The sequence below is a fragment of the Tachyglossus aculeatus genome, chromosome 26 (genome assembly GCF_015852505.1).
Source record: "Tachyglossus aculeatus isolate mTacAcu1 chromosome 26, mTacAcu1.pri, whole genome shotgun sequence".
NCBI lineage: Eukaryota > Metazoa > Chordata > Mammalia > Monotremata > Tachyglossidae > Tachyglossus > Tachyglossus aculeatus.
The window spans coordinates 1,794,108-1,807,535 of NC_052091.1; the positions used below are offsets into that span (position 1 = coordinate 1,794,108).

Genomic DNA, 13,428 nt, shown 5'->3' on the forward strand with positions numbered 1-13,428 from the left:
ACAGGTCTAAGGCTAGAGGAGGGAAGGGGGATGGATGGGTGAGGGAAAGAGGAGCCCATGGGAGCCAAGAACAAACCCGGCCAACTGGAAAGGTCAGAGGTGGCAATGGAACGAGCAGATGGGCAAACACGGCTAAGAACGCCCGGCCGATTGTATTTATTGAGCATTTACTGTGTGCAGAACACTGTGCTAAGTGCTTGGGAGAGTACACTACAACTGTAAACAGACACATTCCCCGCCCATGAGCTTACAGTTCACAGGAAGAGTCACGGTGACACTGATCCTTGGATTTTTGGGGAGCCGGCATCAGGATCTGGGGACCGGGGAGGGCTTTCCCTCCTGCTGGAGCTGGGTGAACGCATTTTCCACCCCCGCTGACCCCCCTTCCCTCACCCCTCCCTCACTCCTTGACTTTGGCCAAGGCAGGAAACCAGGGCGCCTCCCCTGCAGCGGCGTCCAGACAGGCTGGCTGGGCCCCCCCGGGAAATGGCTAGGCCGTACGGCATAGCGGGGCACACAAGGGCAGCAGGCAGGAGACCTGGCCCCGATCTGTCCTACGGGCTGCCATCTGGCCTCTTGCCCCCACCTCGTTCAATGCAGGGAGAGGCTGCAGGAGCCCTCAGAGCTGAGCGCTGGGGGGCTACGGGACCAGTAGGAGCCAACTGGCAGCTGCAGATGCTGGGCGCCCCCATTCTAGCTCGAGATCAGAACAGCTCCAGTTTCCCCGTCAAGAACACTGCTGTTAAGCCCCTGGTAGGTGGAGTGGGGAGAGACAGAGACAAGGGAAAAAACAAGATCCACAGGGAGAGGCACTGGGCCAGAGTCTGGGACTAAGAGATGGAAAGAAAGACGGCAGCCGGGGGAGGGAGGGAGGAAGGGGGGGGGGAGAGAGAGAGAGAGAGAGAACGAACGGAGCCAGGTATCCTAGAAGAAGCAGGAGAGAGCCAGGGCAGAGGGAGAGAAAGGGAAAGAGATGCCAAGCACAAGCAGAATTGAAAGGCTGGGAGTGGGCAATGGGCACAGGGTTTCCCCTGCCCATTGCCCTGGATGTCCACCACCTCATACTGCCCCTGCCAGGTGGAGGGTGGGCGGCTGGTGACTCAGCTTCCCTCCAGAGTCCCAGGGAGTTCTCTGCACAGAGTTGGCCTGACAAAGGAGGTGGGGTGAGGCCGGGGGCCAAACCAGAGGGCGGGATGGGGCTGGAGAGGTGGAAAGAGGCCTTGGGCCAAGCAGTATTAAGAGACCCTTGGCTAGACCCCAGCCAGGCAGGGGCGCCTGAGGCTGTCGCTTTGGTCTGATTCCTGGAACTGCCCGTCTGTCCGGAGGGACCCGAGGTTGGGGCGGGGGGCGGCTCTGGGTTTTCCTGGCTGGGGAGGTTGGAATTCCCATGGCCCCATGGAAGAGGGCCGGCCCTGCTGGAGTGGTTGGGCCTGGCAGGGGGTGGGACCATCATCATCATCATCATCAATCGTATTTATTGAGCCCCTACTATGTGCAGAGCACTGTACTAAGCGCTTGGGAAGTACAAATTGGCAACATATAGAGACAGTCCCTACCCAACAGTGGGCTCACAGTCTAAAAGGGACCAGGTGGGAGGAAGGAGAATGGAAAGGGAAGGAGGCAGAAGAGCAGGCTAGGAGGAGCGTATGATCTGCCTCTGCCTGCCCAAACTTCAGGCTGCCAGCTACAGTGCCCACATCAGTCACCTGCACCCATTGCCTAGCCGCCTACTCTCTCGACGTAGGACATCCCTGGGGCACGTGACTGGGGCAAGGGCACCTTCTCTGGGACCCCTTCAGCTCCACCCATGCCAAGGAAGCAGTGAGGGCTGGTGGAAAGAACACGGGCCAGGGAGCTACAGGACCCGGGTTCTAATCCTGACTCCACCCCTTGTCTGCTCTGTGACCTTGCTATGTGCCCTTCATTTCCCTGGGCCTCAGTTTCCTCAACTGCAAAATGGGGATTCAATACCTGTTCCCCTCCTACTTACACTGTGAGCCCCATGTGGGACAGGGGCTGTATCTGGCCTGATTAACTTCGGTATTTGTTAAGCGCTTACTATGTGCCAGGCACTGTACTAAACGACAGGGTGGATACAAGCAAACAGGGTTAGACATAGTCCCTGTCCCACGTGGGATTCACAGTCTCAAACCCCATTTTCCAGATGAAGCAGCTGAGGCCCAAAGCAGCAAAATGGCTTGCCCAAAATCACACGGCAGACAAGTGGTGGAGCTGAGATTAGAATCCATGACCTTCTGACTCCCAGCCCCTTGCTCTATCCATCATCATCATCATCAATCGTATTTACTGAGCGCTTACTGTGTGCAGAGCACTGTACTAAGCGCTTGGGAAGTACAAATTGGCAACATATAGAGACAGTCCCTACCCAACAGTGGGCTCACAGTCTAAAAGGGGGGAGACAGAGAACAAAACCAAACATACTAACAAAATAAAATAAATAGAATAGATATGGACAAGTAAAATAAATAAATAAATATATAGAGTAATAAATATGTACAAACATATATACATATATCCGCTACTATGCCATGCTATTTCTCTATACCATTATCTACCTCAATGCTTAGAAGAGGGCTTGACACACAGTAAGCGCTTAACAAATGCCATAAAAAGCGGGGGACTCTTCTTCCCCCGCCATGCTCCTAATTCCTTCATGCCCACTGACCGGCAAGGTGGGCGCTGAGAATGGCCCACCTGCCAGAAAATCAGAGTCATGCCACATTCACTCTGGGGCCGGATGAGGTGAGGGTGGGGAGGCAGGGCAGAGAGTCCTGGGGGATTGGGCAGGTCACTGGCAGAAAGGCGTCCACCCAGTCTATGGGGTCAGTGGGGGTTGGGAAAGCGGGGCCAGGAACTTTTCTGTGGCCCGGCAGGGGCTTCTCCGGGACATTAGTGGAGAGGTGGGATGTCTACATGCTCCCCAGCTCTGTTAGATGCAAGCTCCTTGAGGACAGGGATCATGTCTATCAGTGGAAAGAGCACAGGCTTTGGAATCAGAGGTCATGAGCTCAAACCCCGGCTCCGCCAACTGTCAGCTGTGTGACTTTGGGCAAGTCACTTAACTTCTCTGGGCCTCAGTTACCTCATCTGTAAAATGGGGATTAAAACTGTGAGCCCCCCCCCGTGGGACAACCTGATCACCTTGTAACCTCCCCAGCGTTTAGAATGGTACTTTGCATAGTAAGCGCTTAACAAATACCATCATTATTATTATTATTATCACCTTGTAACCTCCCCAGCACATAGAACAGTGCTTTTGCACGTAGTAAGTGCTTAATAAATGCCATTATTATTATTATTATTATTATTATTATTAATTGCATTGTACTCTCCCAGGTGCTTAAGACTGGGAGGCCTATGTGAGACAGGGACTGTGTCCAACCTGATTAGCCTGTATCTACCCCAGGGTTTAGAACAGTGCTTGGTACATAGTTAGCACTTAAATACCATCATTACTACTATTATTATTATAACTTATTCTCTGCCCAAAGTTCAGGCTCAATAAATTCCACTGACTGACTGACTGACTGATTAGTTTGGGCTCCCAGAAACACCACCGTCTCTCCCCTCACATCAGCTACATCTTGCAGCTTTCCAGCCCCCTGCTCCCGCCCCATCCCTTACCTGCAGTTTCTTGAGCTGGCTGTTGACCGTGGCCAGGTCCCCGCCGGGGTCAACGTCCTGCAGCTGGCTCTCCATGTGGAGCAGCCGCTTGTCCAGCTCGGCAAAGCTCTGCACCAGCTGGTCGGCCTTGCTGGCCTCGAAGAGCTGCCGGGCCTTCGCCTGCGTGGTGCTCTCCAGCTCCGCCCAGCATTGCCGGATCTCTCCCAGTTTCTTCCGCACCGAACCGGCCAGCTCCGGCTTTTCCTGCATCAGCTGCTGCCCCTCCTTCCGTGGGGGGGCAGGGGCAGAGAGATCCAGTCAGAGAGAGAGAGAGGGATGGTTCAGCGTGGCTTCAATCAGCCTCCAGCGTGTTCTTTTTTTAAGCACAAACTGTGTGCCAGGCACTGTGTTAAGCTCCAGGGTAGATCCAAGCTAATCCGGCTGGACACAGTCCACGTCCCATAAGGGACTCGCTGCTTTAATCCTCATTTTACGGATGAGGGAACTGAGGCCCAGAGAAGTGAAATGATTTGACCAAAGGATTAGAACCTGGGTCTTCTGGCTTCCAGGCCGAAGCTCTTTCCACTAGGCCACACTGCTTCTCAAGCTTGGCCTAGGGCCCTGTGGGCACCCTGGAGCCGGCCCTGATCAGCCCCTGGATTCCCGAGGTCTCCACAGGAGTGCCCCCCTGGGGATGTGATCCCACCTCAGAGGATGGACAGGTTGGTTCCCTCCGGCACTGGGAGCCCCGGGAAGGGAGTCAACGTGCCTGGCTTGGCTCCACTCCCAAGGCCTTAGGCCAGCAAGAGCTGGACCCTCGCCCCTCTTGACCGTGACCACCCCTGGACCGCTCCTGCCTGCCAGGGAGGTTTAAGGGCTGGAGAGAACAATACTCTGCTGAGAAGCAGCATGGCCTAGTGAAAACAGCACAGGCCTGGGAGACAGGGACCCGAGTTCCAATCCAGATTCCACCACTTAACTGCTGGATGATCTCAGATGGGTCATTTAACTCAGAGCACAGACCTGAGAGTCAAATGGACCAGGGGTCTAAATTTGGCTCCACCACTTCCATTCATTCAATCGTATTTATTGAGCGCTTACTGGGTGCAGAGCACTGTATTAAGCGCTTGGAAAGTACAATTCGGCAACAAATAGAGACAATTCCTACCCAACAATAGGCTCACTTGTCTGCTGTGTAACCTTGGGCAAGTCATTTCACTTCTCTGGGCCTCAGTTACCTCATCTGTAAAATGGGGATTAAGACTGTGAGCCCAATAGGGGGCAGGGACTGCGTACAATCTGATTACCTTGTATCTTACCCCAGCGCTTAAAACAGTGCCTGGCACACAGTAAGCACTTAAATACAACAATTATTATTATTATTATTATTATTATTATTATTAGCTTCCTCATCTGTAAAATGGGGATGCAATACCTATTCTCCTTCCTCCTTGAACAGGGAGCCTCATGTGGGACAGGGACTGCATCCGACTTGATCATCTCATATCAACGCCAGCACTTAGTACAGTGGGTGGTATGTAGTAAGTGCTTAATGATTACCCCAGTTACATCTCCTGAACAGTCAGGGAGACCCCAGCAAGGAAGCGGGGATAAGCAAGGTTCTGTGCTATGCGCTGTTAGGGGTTTCTGCTGGAAAGGAGTTGTGTTTGGATCTTCCCAAGGATGGAGACCTTCATCATCATCAATCGTATTTATTGAGCACTTACTATGTGCAGAGCACTGTACTAAGCGCTTGATAATAATGATGGCATTTATTAAGCGCTTACTATGTGCAAATCACTGTTCTAAGCGCTGGGGAGGTTACAACGTGATCAGGTCCCATATGGGGCTCACAGTCTCAATCCCCATTTTACAGATGAGGTAACTGAGGCCCAGTGAAGTGACTTGCCCAAAGTCACACAGCTGACAATTGGCAGAGCCGGGGTTTGAACCCGTGACCTCTGACTCCAAAGCCCGGGCTCTTCTCCACTGAGCCACGCTATTCTCTGTCAATCTCATCTTCATCTTGTCAATCTCCCCACCTGCACCATGACCTCCTCCCCAGCTCACCTTCTCGATCTTCTCCAGCCATTCCTTATTCTGGGCCAGCTCAGCCATGAAAGCCTGGTGCCGGAGCCATCTCTTGTGCAGTTTGTGCCCGTCTTCCCGGGCTCCATCCCGCGCCATCAGCATCTTCTCGTGGATCCAGCCATCCAGCTATGGAGTAGGGAGGGAGCCTCAGGGAGGGGAGCTCCTGGCCCAGAGACCATCACCAGCCATCCAAGCCCCCACCCTGGCTCCCCCCAGGAAAGGGCAAAAGCCAAGTCACAGGGGCCCCTAGCAGCAGAGAGCGACCCTTGTAGACCAGGGCATGCACAAGACCCTCTTCTTTCTATGGACAGATTTATTCTTTGTTCTAATAATGATGATAATTATGATATTTACTTGTTAAGTGCTACCTATGTGCCAGGCACTGTACTAAGCTCTAATTTCTAGGGGCAGGAAAGACTCAGGGACCTTTCTAGACCAAAAAAGCATGGCTCTAGTAGATAGAGCCATGGGAGTCAAAAGGACATGGATTCTAAATCCTGGCTCTGTCACTTGTCTGCTCCATTACCTTGGGCAAATCACTTCACTTCTCTGGGCCTCAGTTACCTCATCTGTAAAATGAGGACTAAGACTGTGAGCCCCAGTTGGGACAGGGACTGTGTCCAGCATGATCAATTTGTATCTACCCCAGTGTTTAGAACAGTGCTTGCCACAGAGTAAGCACTTAATGAGTAGCATAATAATAATTATTAGAGTAGCTTTATAACAGAGTTTAAGCTAGACTCAACAACCCAGGAGCAAGTCTCATCACATGAATATCTTAACCAATCAGTAGTATTTTTTTAGCACCTGTTATGTGCAAAGCACTGTACTAAGTGCCTGGAAAAGTACACTAGAATTAGGAGCTACTACCTCTCCCCATAATTGTTTATGGTTCAGTATGGGAGATGGATGCTGAAACAAACTGAAGACAGGAGGAAACGATAGATATCTACGTATATGCTGCTAGGGCAGTTTGAGAGGGGCTAAGTGGTGAGAAAGTGGAAGTTGGGGGGTTATAAAGTGGGGAGATTAGAAATGAATCAGGGAAGGCCTCTTGGAGGAGATACATTTTGAAGATGGGAAGAGTAACGGGTCTACTGGATGGGACCGGGAATCAGCTTCTCCTTCTTTCCCAATCCCGGGCCCCAACCCACCTCAGGAACAGCTTGTTCCCCGACCAACCCAGTCCACAGGAACAGAAATGAATCCAGCCCCAAGAACAACTCCCTTCCCCCTCCCACAATTCCTGCCCCAGGGACAGCTCCCGGCCCCTCCCGCAAATCCGGCCCCAGAGAAAACTCCCTCCTCTTCCCCCCAATCCAGTCCCAGGGAAAAGCCCCTCCTTACCCCAAATCAAGGCTCAGGTTTGCTCCCACCTCCCTCAAATCTAGGCCTAGGGACAGGACTCTCCCTCACCACAAATCCAGTCCTAGGGGCAGTTCCCTCCCCACCACCTCCAAATCCAGTCCCAGGGGTGAGTCCCTACTCACTTTCTCCAAAATCAAGCCTAGGGCAGCTCCCTTCCCTCCTTCCTCAAATCTAGGCCTAAGGACAGGACTCTCCCTCACCACAAATCCAGTCCTAGGGGCAGTTCCCTCCCCACCACCTCCAAATCCAGTCCCAGGGACGAGTCCCTACTCACTTTCTCCAAAATCAGGCCCAGGGCAGCTCCCTTCCCTCCTCCCTCAAATCTAGGCCTAGGGACAGGACTCTCCCTCACCACAAATCCAGTCCTAGGGGCGGTTCCCTCCCCACCACCTCCAAATCCAGTCCCAGGGGCGAGTCCCTACTCACTTTCTCCAAAATCAGACCCATGGCAGCTCCCTTCCCTCCTCCCTCAAATCTAGGCCTAGGGACAGGACTCTCCCTCACCACAAATCCAGTCCTAGGGGCAGTTCCCTCCCCACCACCTCCAAATCCAGTCCCAGGGGCGAATCCCTGCTCACTTTCTCCAAAATCAGGCCCAGGGCAGCTCCCTTCCCTCCTCCCTCAAATCTAGACCTAGGGACAGGACTCTCCCTCACCACAAATCCAGTCCTAGGGGCGGTTCCCTCCCCACCACCTCCAAATCCAGTCCCAGGGGCGAGTCCCTACTCACTTTCTCCAAAATCAGGCCCAGGGCAGCTCCCTTCCCTCCTCCCTCAAATCTAGGCCTAGGGACAGGACTCTCCCTCACCACAAATCCAGTCCTAGGGGCAGTTCCCTCCCCACCACCTCCAAATCCAGTCCCAGGGGCGAGTCCCTGCTCACTTTCTCCAAAATCAGGCCCAGGGCAGCTCCCTTCCCTCCTCCCTCAAATCTAGGCCTAGGGACAGGACTCTCCCTCACCACAAATCCAGTCCTAGGGGCGGTTCCCTCCCCACCACCTCCAAATCCAGTCCCAGGGGCGAGTCCCTACTCACTTTCTCCAAAATCAGGCCCAGGGCAGCTCCCTTCCCTCCTCCCTCAAATCTAGGCCTAGGGACAGGACTCTCCCTCACCACAAATCCAGTCCTAGGGGCAGTTCCCTCCCCACCACCTCCAAATCCAGTCCCAGGGGCGAGTCCCTGCTCACTTTCTCCAAAATCAGGCCCAGGGCAGCTCCCTTCCCTCCTCCCTCAAATCTAGGCCTAGGGACAGGACTCTCCCTCACCACAAATCCAGTCCTAGGGGCGGTTCCCTCCCCACCACCTCCAAATCCAGTCCCAGGGGCGAGTCCCTACTCACTTTCTCCAAAATCAGGCCCAGGGCAGCTCCCTTCCCTCCTCCCTCAAATCTAGGCCTAGGGACAGGACTCTCCCTCACCACAAATCCAGTCCTAGGGGCAGTTCCCTCCCCACCCCCTCCAAATCCAGTCTCAGGGGCGAGTCCCTGCTCACTTTCTCCAAAATCAGGCCCAGGGCAGCTCCCTTCCCTCCTCCTTCAAATCTAAGCCTAGGGACAGGACTCTCCCTCACCACAAATCCAGTCCTAGGGGCAGCTCCCTCCCCACCCCCTCCAAATCCAGTCCCAGGGGCGAGTCCCTACTCACTTTCCCCAAAATCAGGCCCAGGGCAGCTCCCTCCCCACCACCTCCAAAACCAGCCCCAGGGTAGTTCCCTCCCCACCACCCTACATTCCAGCCCCAGGGACGGTTCCCTCCCCACCCCCCCACCTCCAAACCCAACCAGCTCCAGTGCTAATCCGTCTCCACCATCTCCAAATCCAGCCCCAGGGGCGGCCCCCTCCCCAGCCTCCAAGGACGGCCAACTGTCCCCCGCGCCGGCCCCCCGACCCAAATCCAGCAACAGGGGCAGCTCCCTCCCTCCCAAATCGAGCTCCAGTCAGCTTCTAATGCTCTACCCAGCCCCAGGGGCATCTCCCTCCGCCCCCCGGCCCCTAATCAATCAATCAATCGTATTTACTGAGCGCTTACTGTGTGCAGAGCACTGTACTAAGCGCCTAGGGAGTACAAGTTGGCAACCTATAGAGACGGTCCCTACCCACCAGTGGGCTCCCGTCCGAGCCGGCTGGACAGCTCCCTCCATACCCGCTCCCCCCCCCCCCCCCCCGCCCCCGCCGGTCGGTCACAGGGCCCGGCTCGTCCCCGTCTCCCCCTCCGACGCGGGCGCGCGCGCGCGGGCGCGGAGCCCCCCCCTCCTCAGCGGGAGCGCGCCCGGGACCCCTTCCTCGGCCCGCGGCGGCGCGCCTGGGTACCTGCGGCGGGCGGCGCTCCCCCGCCACTGCAGCAGCCGCCGCCGCCGCCGCCCCCGCGCGGGGCCCCGCACCGACCGACCGAGCGAGCTCCGGAGGCCACGCAGGACGCGGCCCAACGACCCCCCGCGGAGGGGAGAGGAGCGCGGGAGGGCGCGGGCGGAGGACGCGGAGGGAGGACGGGGCGCGCGCGCGGGCGCGTGCACGCCCCCGGCCGCTGCGGCGGGCGCCGGAGCTCGGGCTCGCGCTCCCCCGACGTCCGCGGGGACGAGCACAGCGCGCGCCACCGTTGCCAGGAGACACCCCCCCCCCCCCACCCGCCTCCTCTCCACCAATCAAAACCGCCTCGGGGAGGGACGGGGGCGCCCCCTGGCGGGCGGGGTCGCTCACCGCCCCTCCCCGTCCCCGGCCCTACGGGAGGGTGGACAGCGCGGGCGGGGCTCCCTCTCCTCTTTTTTTTTTTTTTTTGGTTGGGATTTGTTAATAATAATAATAATAATAATAATAATAATAATAATACGACCCCCCCCCCTCCTCTCCACCAATCAAAGCCGCCTCGGGGGGGGACGGGGGCGCCCCCTGGCGGGCGGGGTCGCTCACCGCCCCTCCCCGCCCCCGGCCCTTCGGGAGGGTGGACAGGGCGGGCGGAGCTCCCTCTCCTCTTTTTTTTATTTGGTTGGGATTTGTTAATAATAATAATAAGAAGAAGAAGAAGAAGAAGAAGAAGAAGAAGACGCCCCCCCCCACCCTCCTCCTCTCCACCAATCAAAACCGCCTCGGGGCGGGACGGGGGCGCCCCCTGGCGGGCGGGGTCGCTCACCGCCCCTCCCCGTCCCCGTCCCTTCGGGAGGGTGGACAGCGCGGGCGGGGCTCCCTCTCCTCTTTTTTTTTTTTTTTTGGCTGGGATTTGTTAATAATAATGATAATAATACGACACCCCCCCCACCCCTCCTCTCCACCAATCAAAACCGCCTCGGGGAGGGACGGGGGCGCCCCCTGGCGGGCGGGGTCGCTCACCGCCCCTCCCCGTCCCCCGGCCCTTCGGGAGGGTGGACAGGGCGGACGGGGCTCCCTCTCCTCTTTTTTTTTTTTTGGTTGGGATTTGTTAATAATAATAATAATAATAATAATAATAATAATAATACGACATCCCCCCCACCCTCCTCCTCTCCACCAATCAAAACCGCCTCGGGGAGGGACGGGGGCGCCCCCTGGCGGGCGGGGTCGCTCACCGCCCCTCCCCGTCCCCGGCCCTACGGGAGGGTGGACAGCGCGGGCGGGGCTCCCTCTCCTCTTTTTTTTTTTGGTTGGGATTTGTTAATAATAATAGTAATAATAATAATAATAATAATACGACACCCCCCCTCCTCCTCTCCACCAATCAAAGCCGCCTCGGGGGGGGACGGGGGCGCCCCCTGGCGGGCGGGGTCGCTCACCGCCCCTCCCCGCCCCCGGCCCTTCGGGAGGGTGGACAGGGCGGGCGGGGCTCCCTCTCCTCTTTTTTTTATTTGGTTGGGATTTGTTAATAATAATAATAATAAGAAGAAGAAGAAGAAGAAGAAGAAGAAGAAGACACCCCCCCCCCACCCTCCTCCTCTCCACCAATCAAAACCGCCTCGGGGAGGGACGGGGGCGCCCCCTGGCGGGCGGGGTCGCTCACCGCCCCTCCCCGTCCCCGGCCCTTCGGGAGGGTGGACAGGGCGGGCGGGGCTCCCTCTCCTCTTTTTTTTTTTTTTTGGTTGGGATTTGTTAATAATAATAATAATAATAATAATAATAATAATAATAATAATAATAATAATGACACCCCCCCAAACACCCCTCCTCTCCACCAATCAAAACCGCCTCGGGGAGGGACGGGGGCGCCCCCTGGCGGGCGGGGTCGCTCACCGCCCCTCCCAGTCCCCCGGCCCTTCGGGAGGATGGACAGGGCGGACGGGGCTCCCTCTCCTCTTTTTTTTTTTTTTGGTTGGGATTTGTTAATAATAATAATAATAATAATAATAATAATAATAATGGCATTTATTAAGCGCTTACTATGTGCAGAGCACTGTTCTGAGCGCTGGGGAATTTACAAGGTGATCAGGTTGTCCCACGTGGGGCTCACAGTCTTCATCCCCATTTTACAGACGAGGGAACTGAGGCCCAGAGAAGTTAAGTAAGCGCTTACTATGTGCCAAGTCCCATTCTCTACTGGCTGCTTGCAGTTTCTGTTGCCGGATCCTGAGCTATGGAGCCCACATTGATCATGAGAAGCAGCGTGGCTCCGTGGAAAGAGCCCGGGCTTTGGAGTCGGAGGTCATGGGTACAAATCCCTGCTCCACCACTTGTCAGCTGGGTGACTTTGGGCAAGTCATTTCACTTCTCTGTGCCTCAGTTCCCTCATCTGTAAAATGGGGATTAGGACTGTGAGCCCCATGTGGGACAACCTGGTCACCTTGTAACCTCCCCAGCGCTTAGAACAGTGCTTTGCACATAGTAAGCACTTAATAAATACCATATTATTTTCTGTGCCTCAGTTATCTCATCGGTAAAATGGGGATTAAGACTGTGAGCCCCATGTGGGACAACCTGGTCACCTTGTAACCTCCCCAGTGCTTTGCACATAGTAAGCACTTAATAAATACCATTATTATTATTATTATTCTCTGTGCCTCAGTTATCTCATCGGTAAAATGGGGATTAAGACTGTGAGCCCCATGTGGGACAACCTGATCACCTTGTAACCTCCCCAGCGCTTAGAACAGTGCTTTGCACGTAGTAAGCGTTTAATAAATACCACTAATATTATTCTCTGGGCCTCTGTTATCTCACCTGTAAAATGAGGATTGAGACTGTGAGCCCCATGTGGTACAACCTGATCACCTTGTAACCTCCCCAGCGCTTAGAACAGTGCTTTGCACATAGAAAGTGCTTAATAAATGCCATCATTATTATTTACTATTATCTGTCTGGGAAATCTGCAGAAACCCTGGCCTGGGAGAGGCAGGGACAGGACTGGGGAAGATACAAGGTAATCAGGTTAGCCCGCCTCAGGGTTCTCTAGGCAGGCTCCTCCAGGAGGAACGGGGGCACCCCTTGGCGGGCGGAGCCGTTCACCGCCCCTCCCGCACCCCCCACCCCTTCGGGTTGGTGGACAGGGTGGACAGGGCTTCCTTTTTTTTTTTGTTGGTATTTGTTAAGCGCTTACTATGTGCCAAACTCTGTTCTAAGCGCTGGAGGAGGTACAAGGTTGTCCCAAGTGGGGCTCACAGTCTTAATCCCCATTTTACAGATAAGGTAACTGAGGCACGGAGAAGTGAAGTGACTTGCCCAAGGTCACGCAGCTGACAAGGGGCGGAGCCAGGATTAGAACCCACGACCTCTGACTCCCAAGCCCGAGTTCTTGCCGCTGAGCCACGCTGCTTCTCTTGCTGGGGTTCGTCCCATCTCGGTCCCTGCCAAAGCAGGGAGGCCCTCTCAGATCCCACTTATTAATAATAACGATGGTATTTGTTGAGCACTTATTAAATGCCAGGTACTGTACTAAGGTCTGAGGTGGAGACAAGCAAATCGGGTTGGACACAGTCTCTGCCCCACGTGGAGCTCACAGTCTAGAGCCCCAGTTTACCGATGAGGTAACTGAGGCCCGGAGAAGTAGAGTGATTTGCCCAAGGTCACACAGCAGATGAGTGGCGGGGCCGCAGTTCTGGGGAGGGGTCTGCAGCAGGAAACCCCTTTTCCCCCCGCATCCCGGCCCTCCGCCGTACCTCGTGACAGTCCTGGAGATAGTGCTGCAGCTCTAGCTGGTCGTGAAGTTGTTGCATCCACTGCAGGGCCCAGAGCTTGTTCTCTTGGCTCCTTCCGGGGGCAAAAAGGCCTAGCTGAGTGCCCCTGATGCCCTCTGTCCCTGCCCTTCACCCCCGCTCTCCCCACCCCAGAAGAGAGGATCGGGCTCCATGGTCAGGGAGCTCGGAGCCCGAGCAGCCTCAGACACCTGGGGTTCAATGTCTCAGCTCAACCACTGACCCCTCCTGCCTCAGTTTCCCTTTTCTGGATTGG

At 55.5% G+C, this 13,428-nt stretch overlaps 1 protein-coding gene across 2 annotated transcripts in view; it reads right to left on the reverse strand.

Annotated features, from left to right (window-relative positions):
- Positions 1 to 13,428, reverse strand: part of SPTBN4 (spectrin beta, non-erythrocytic 4) — a 65,937-nt gene that overhangs the window by 18,416 nt on the left and 34,093 nt on the right. For both annotated transcript variants that reach the window (XM_038767110.1, XM_038767109.1), the window contains exons 18-20: positions 13,137 to 13,227; positions 5,695 to 5,841; positions 3,646 to 3,909 (exon numbers count right to left, since the gene is read on the reverse strand). In XM_038767110.1, coding sequence (XP_038623038.1) covers positions 3,646 to 3,909; positions 5,695 to 5,841; positions 13,137 to 13,227 — 502 coding nt within the window. The remainder of the gene's footprint in view (positions 1 to 3,645; positions 3,910 to 5,694; positions 5,842 to 13,136; positions 13,228 to 13,428) is intronic.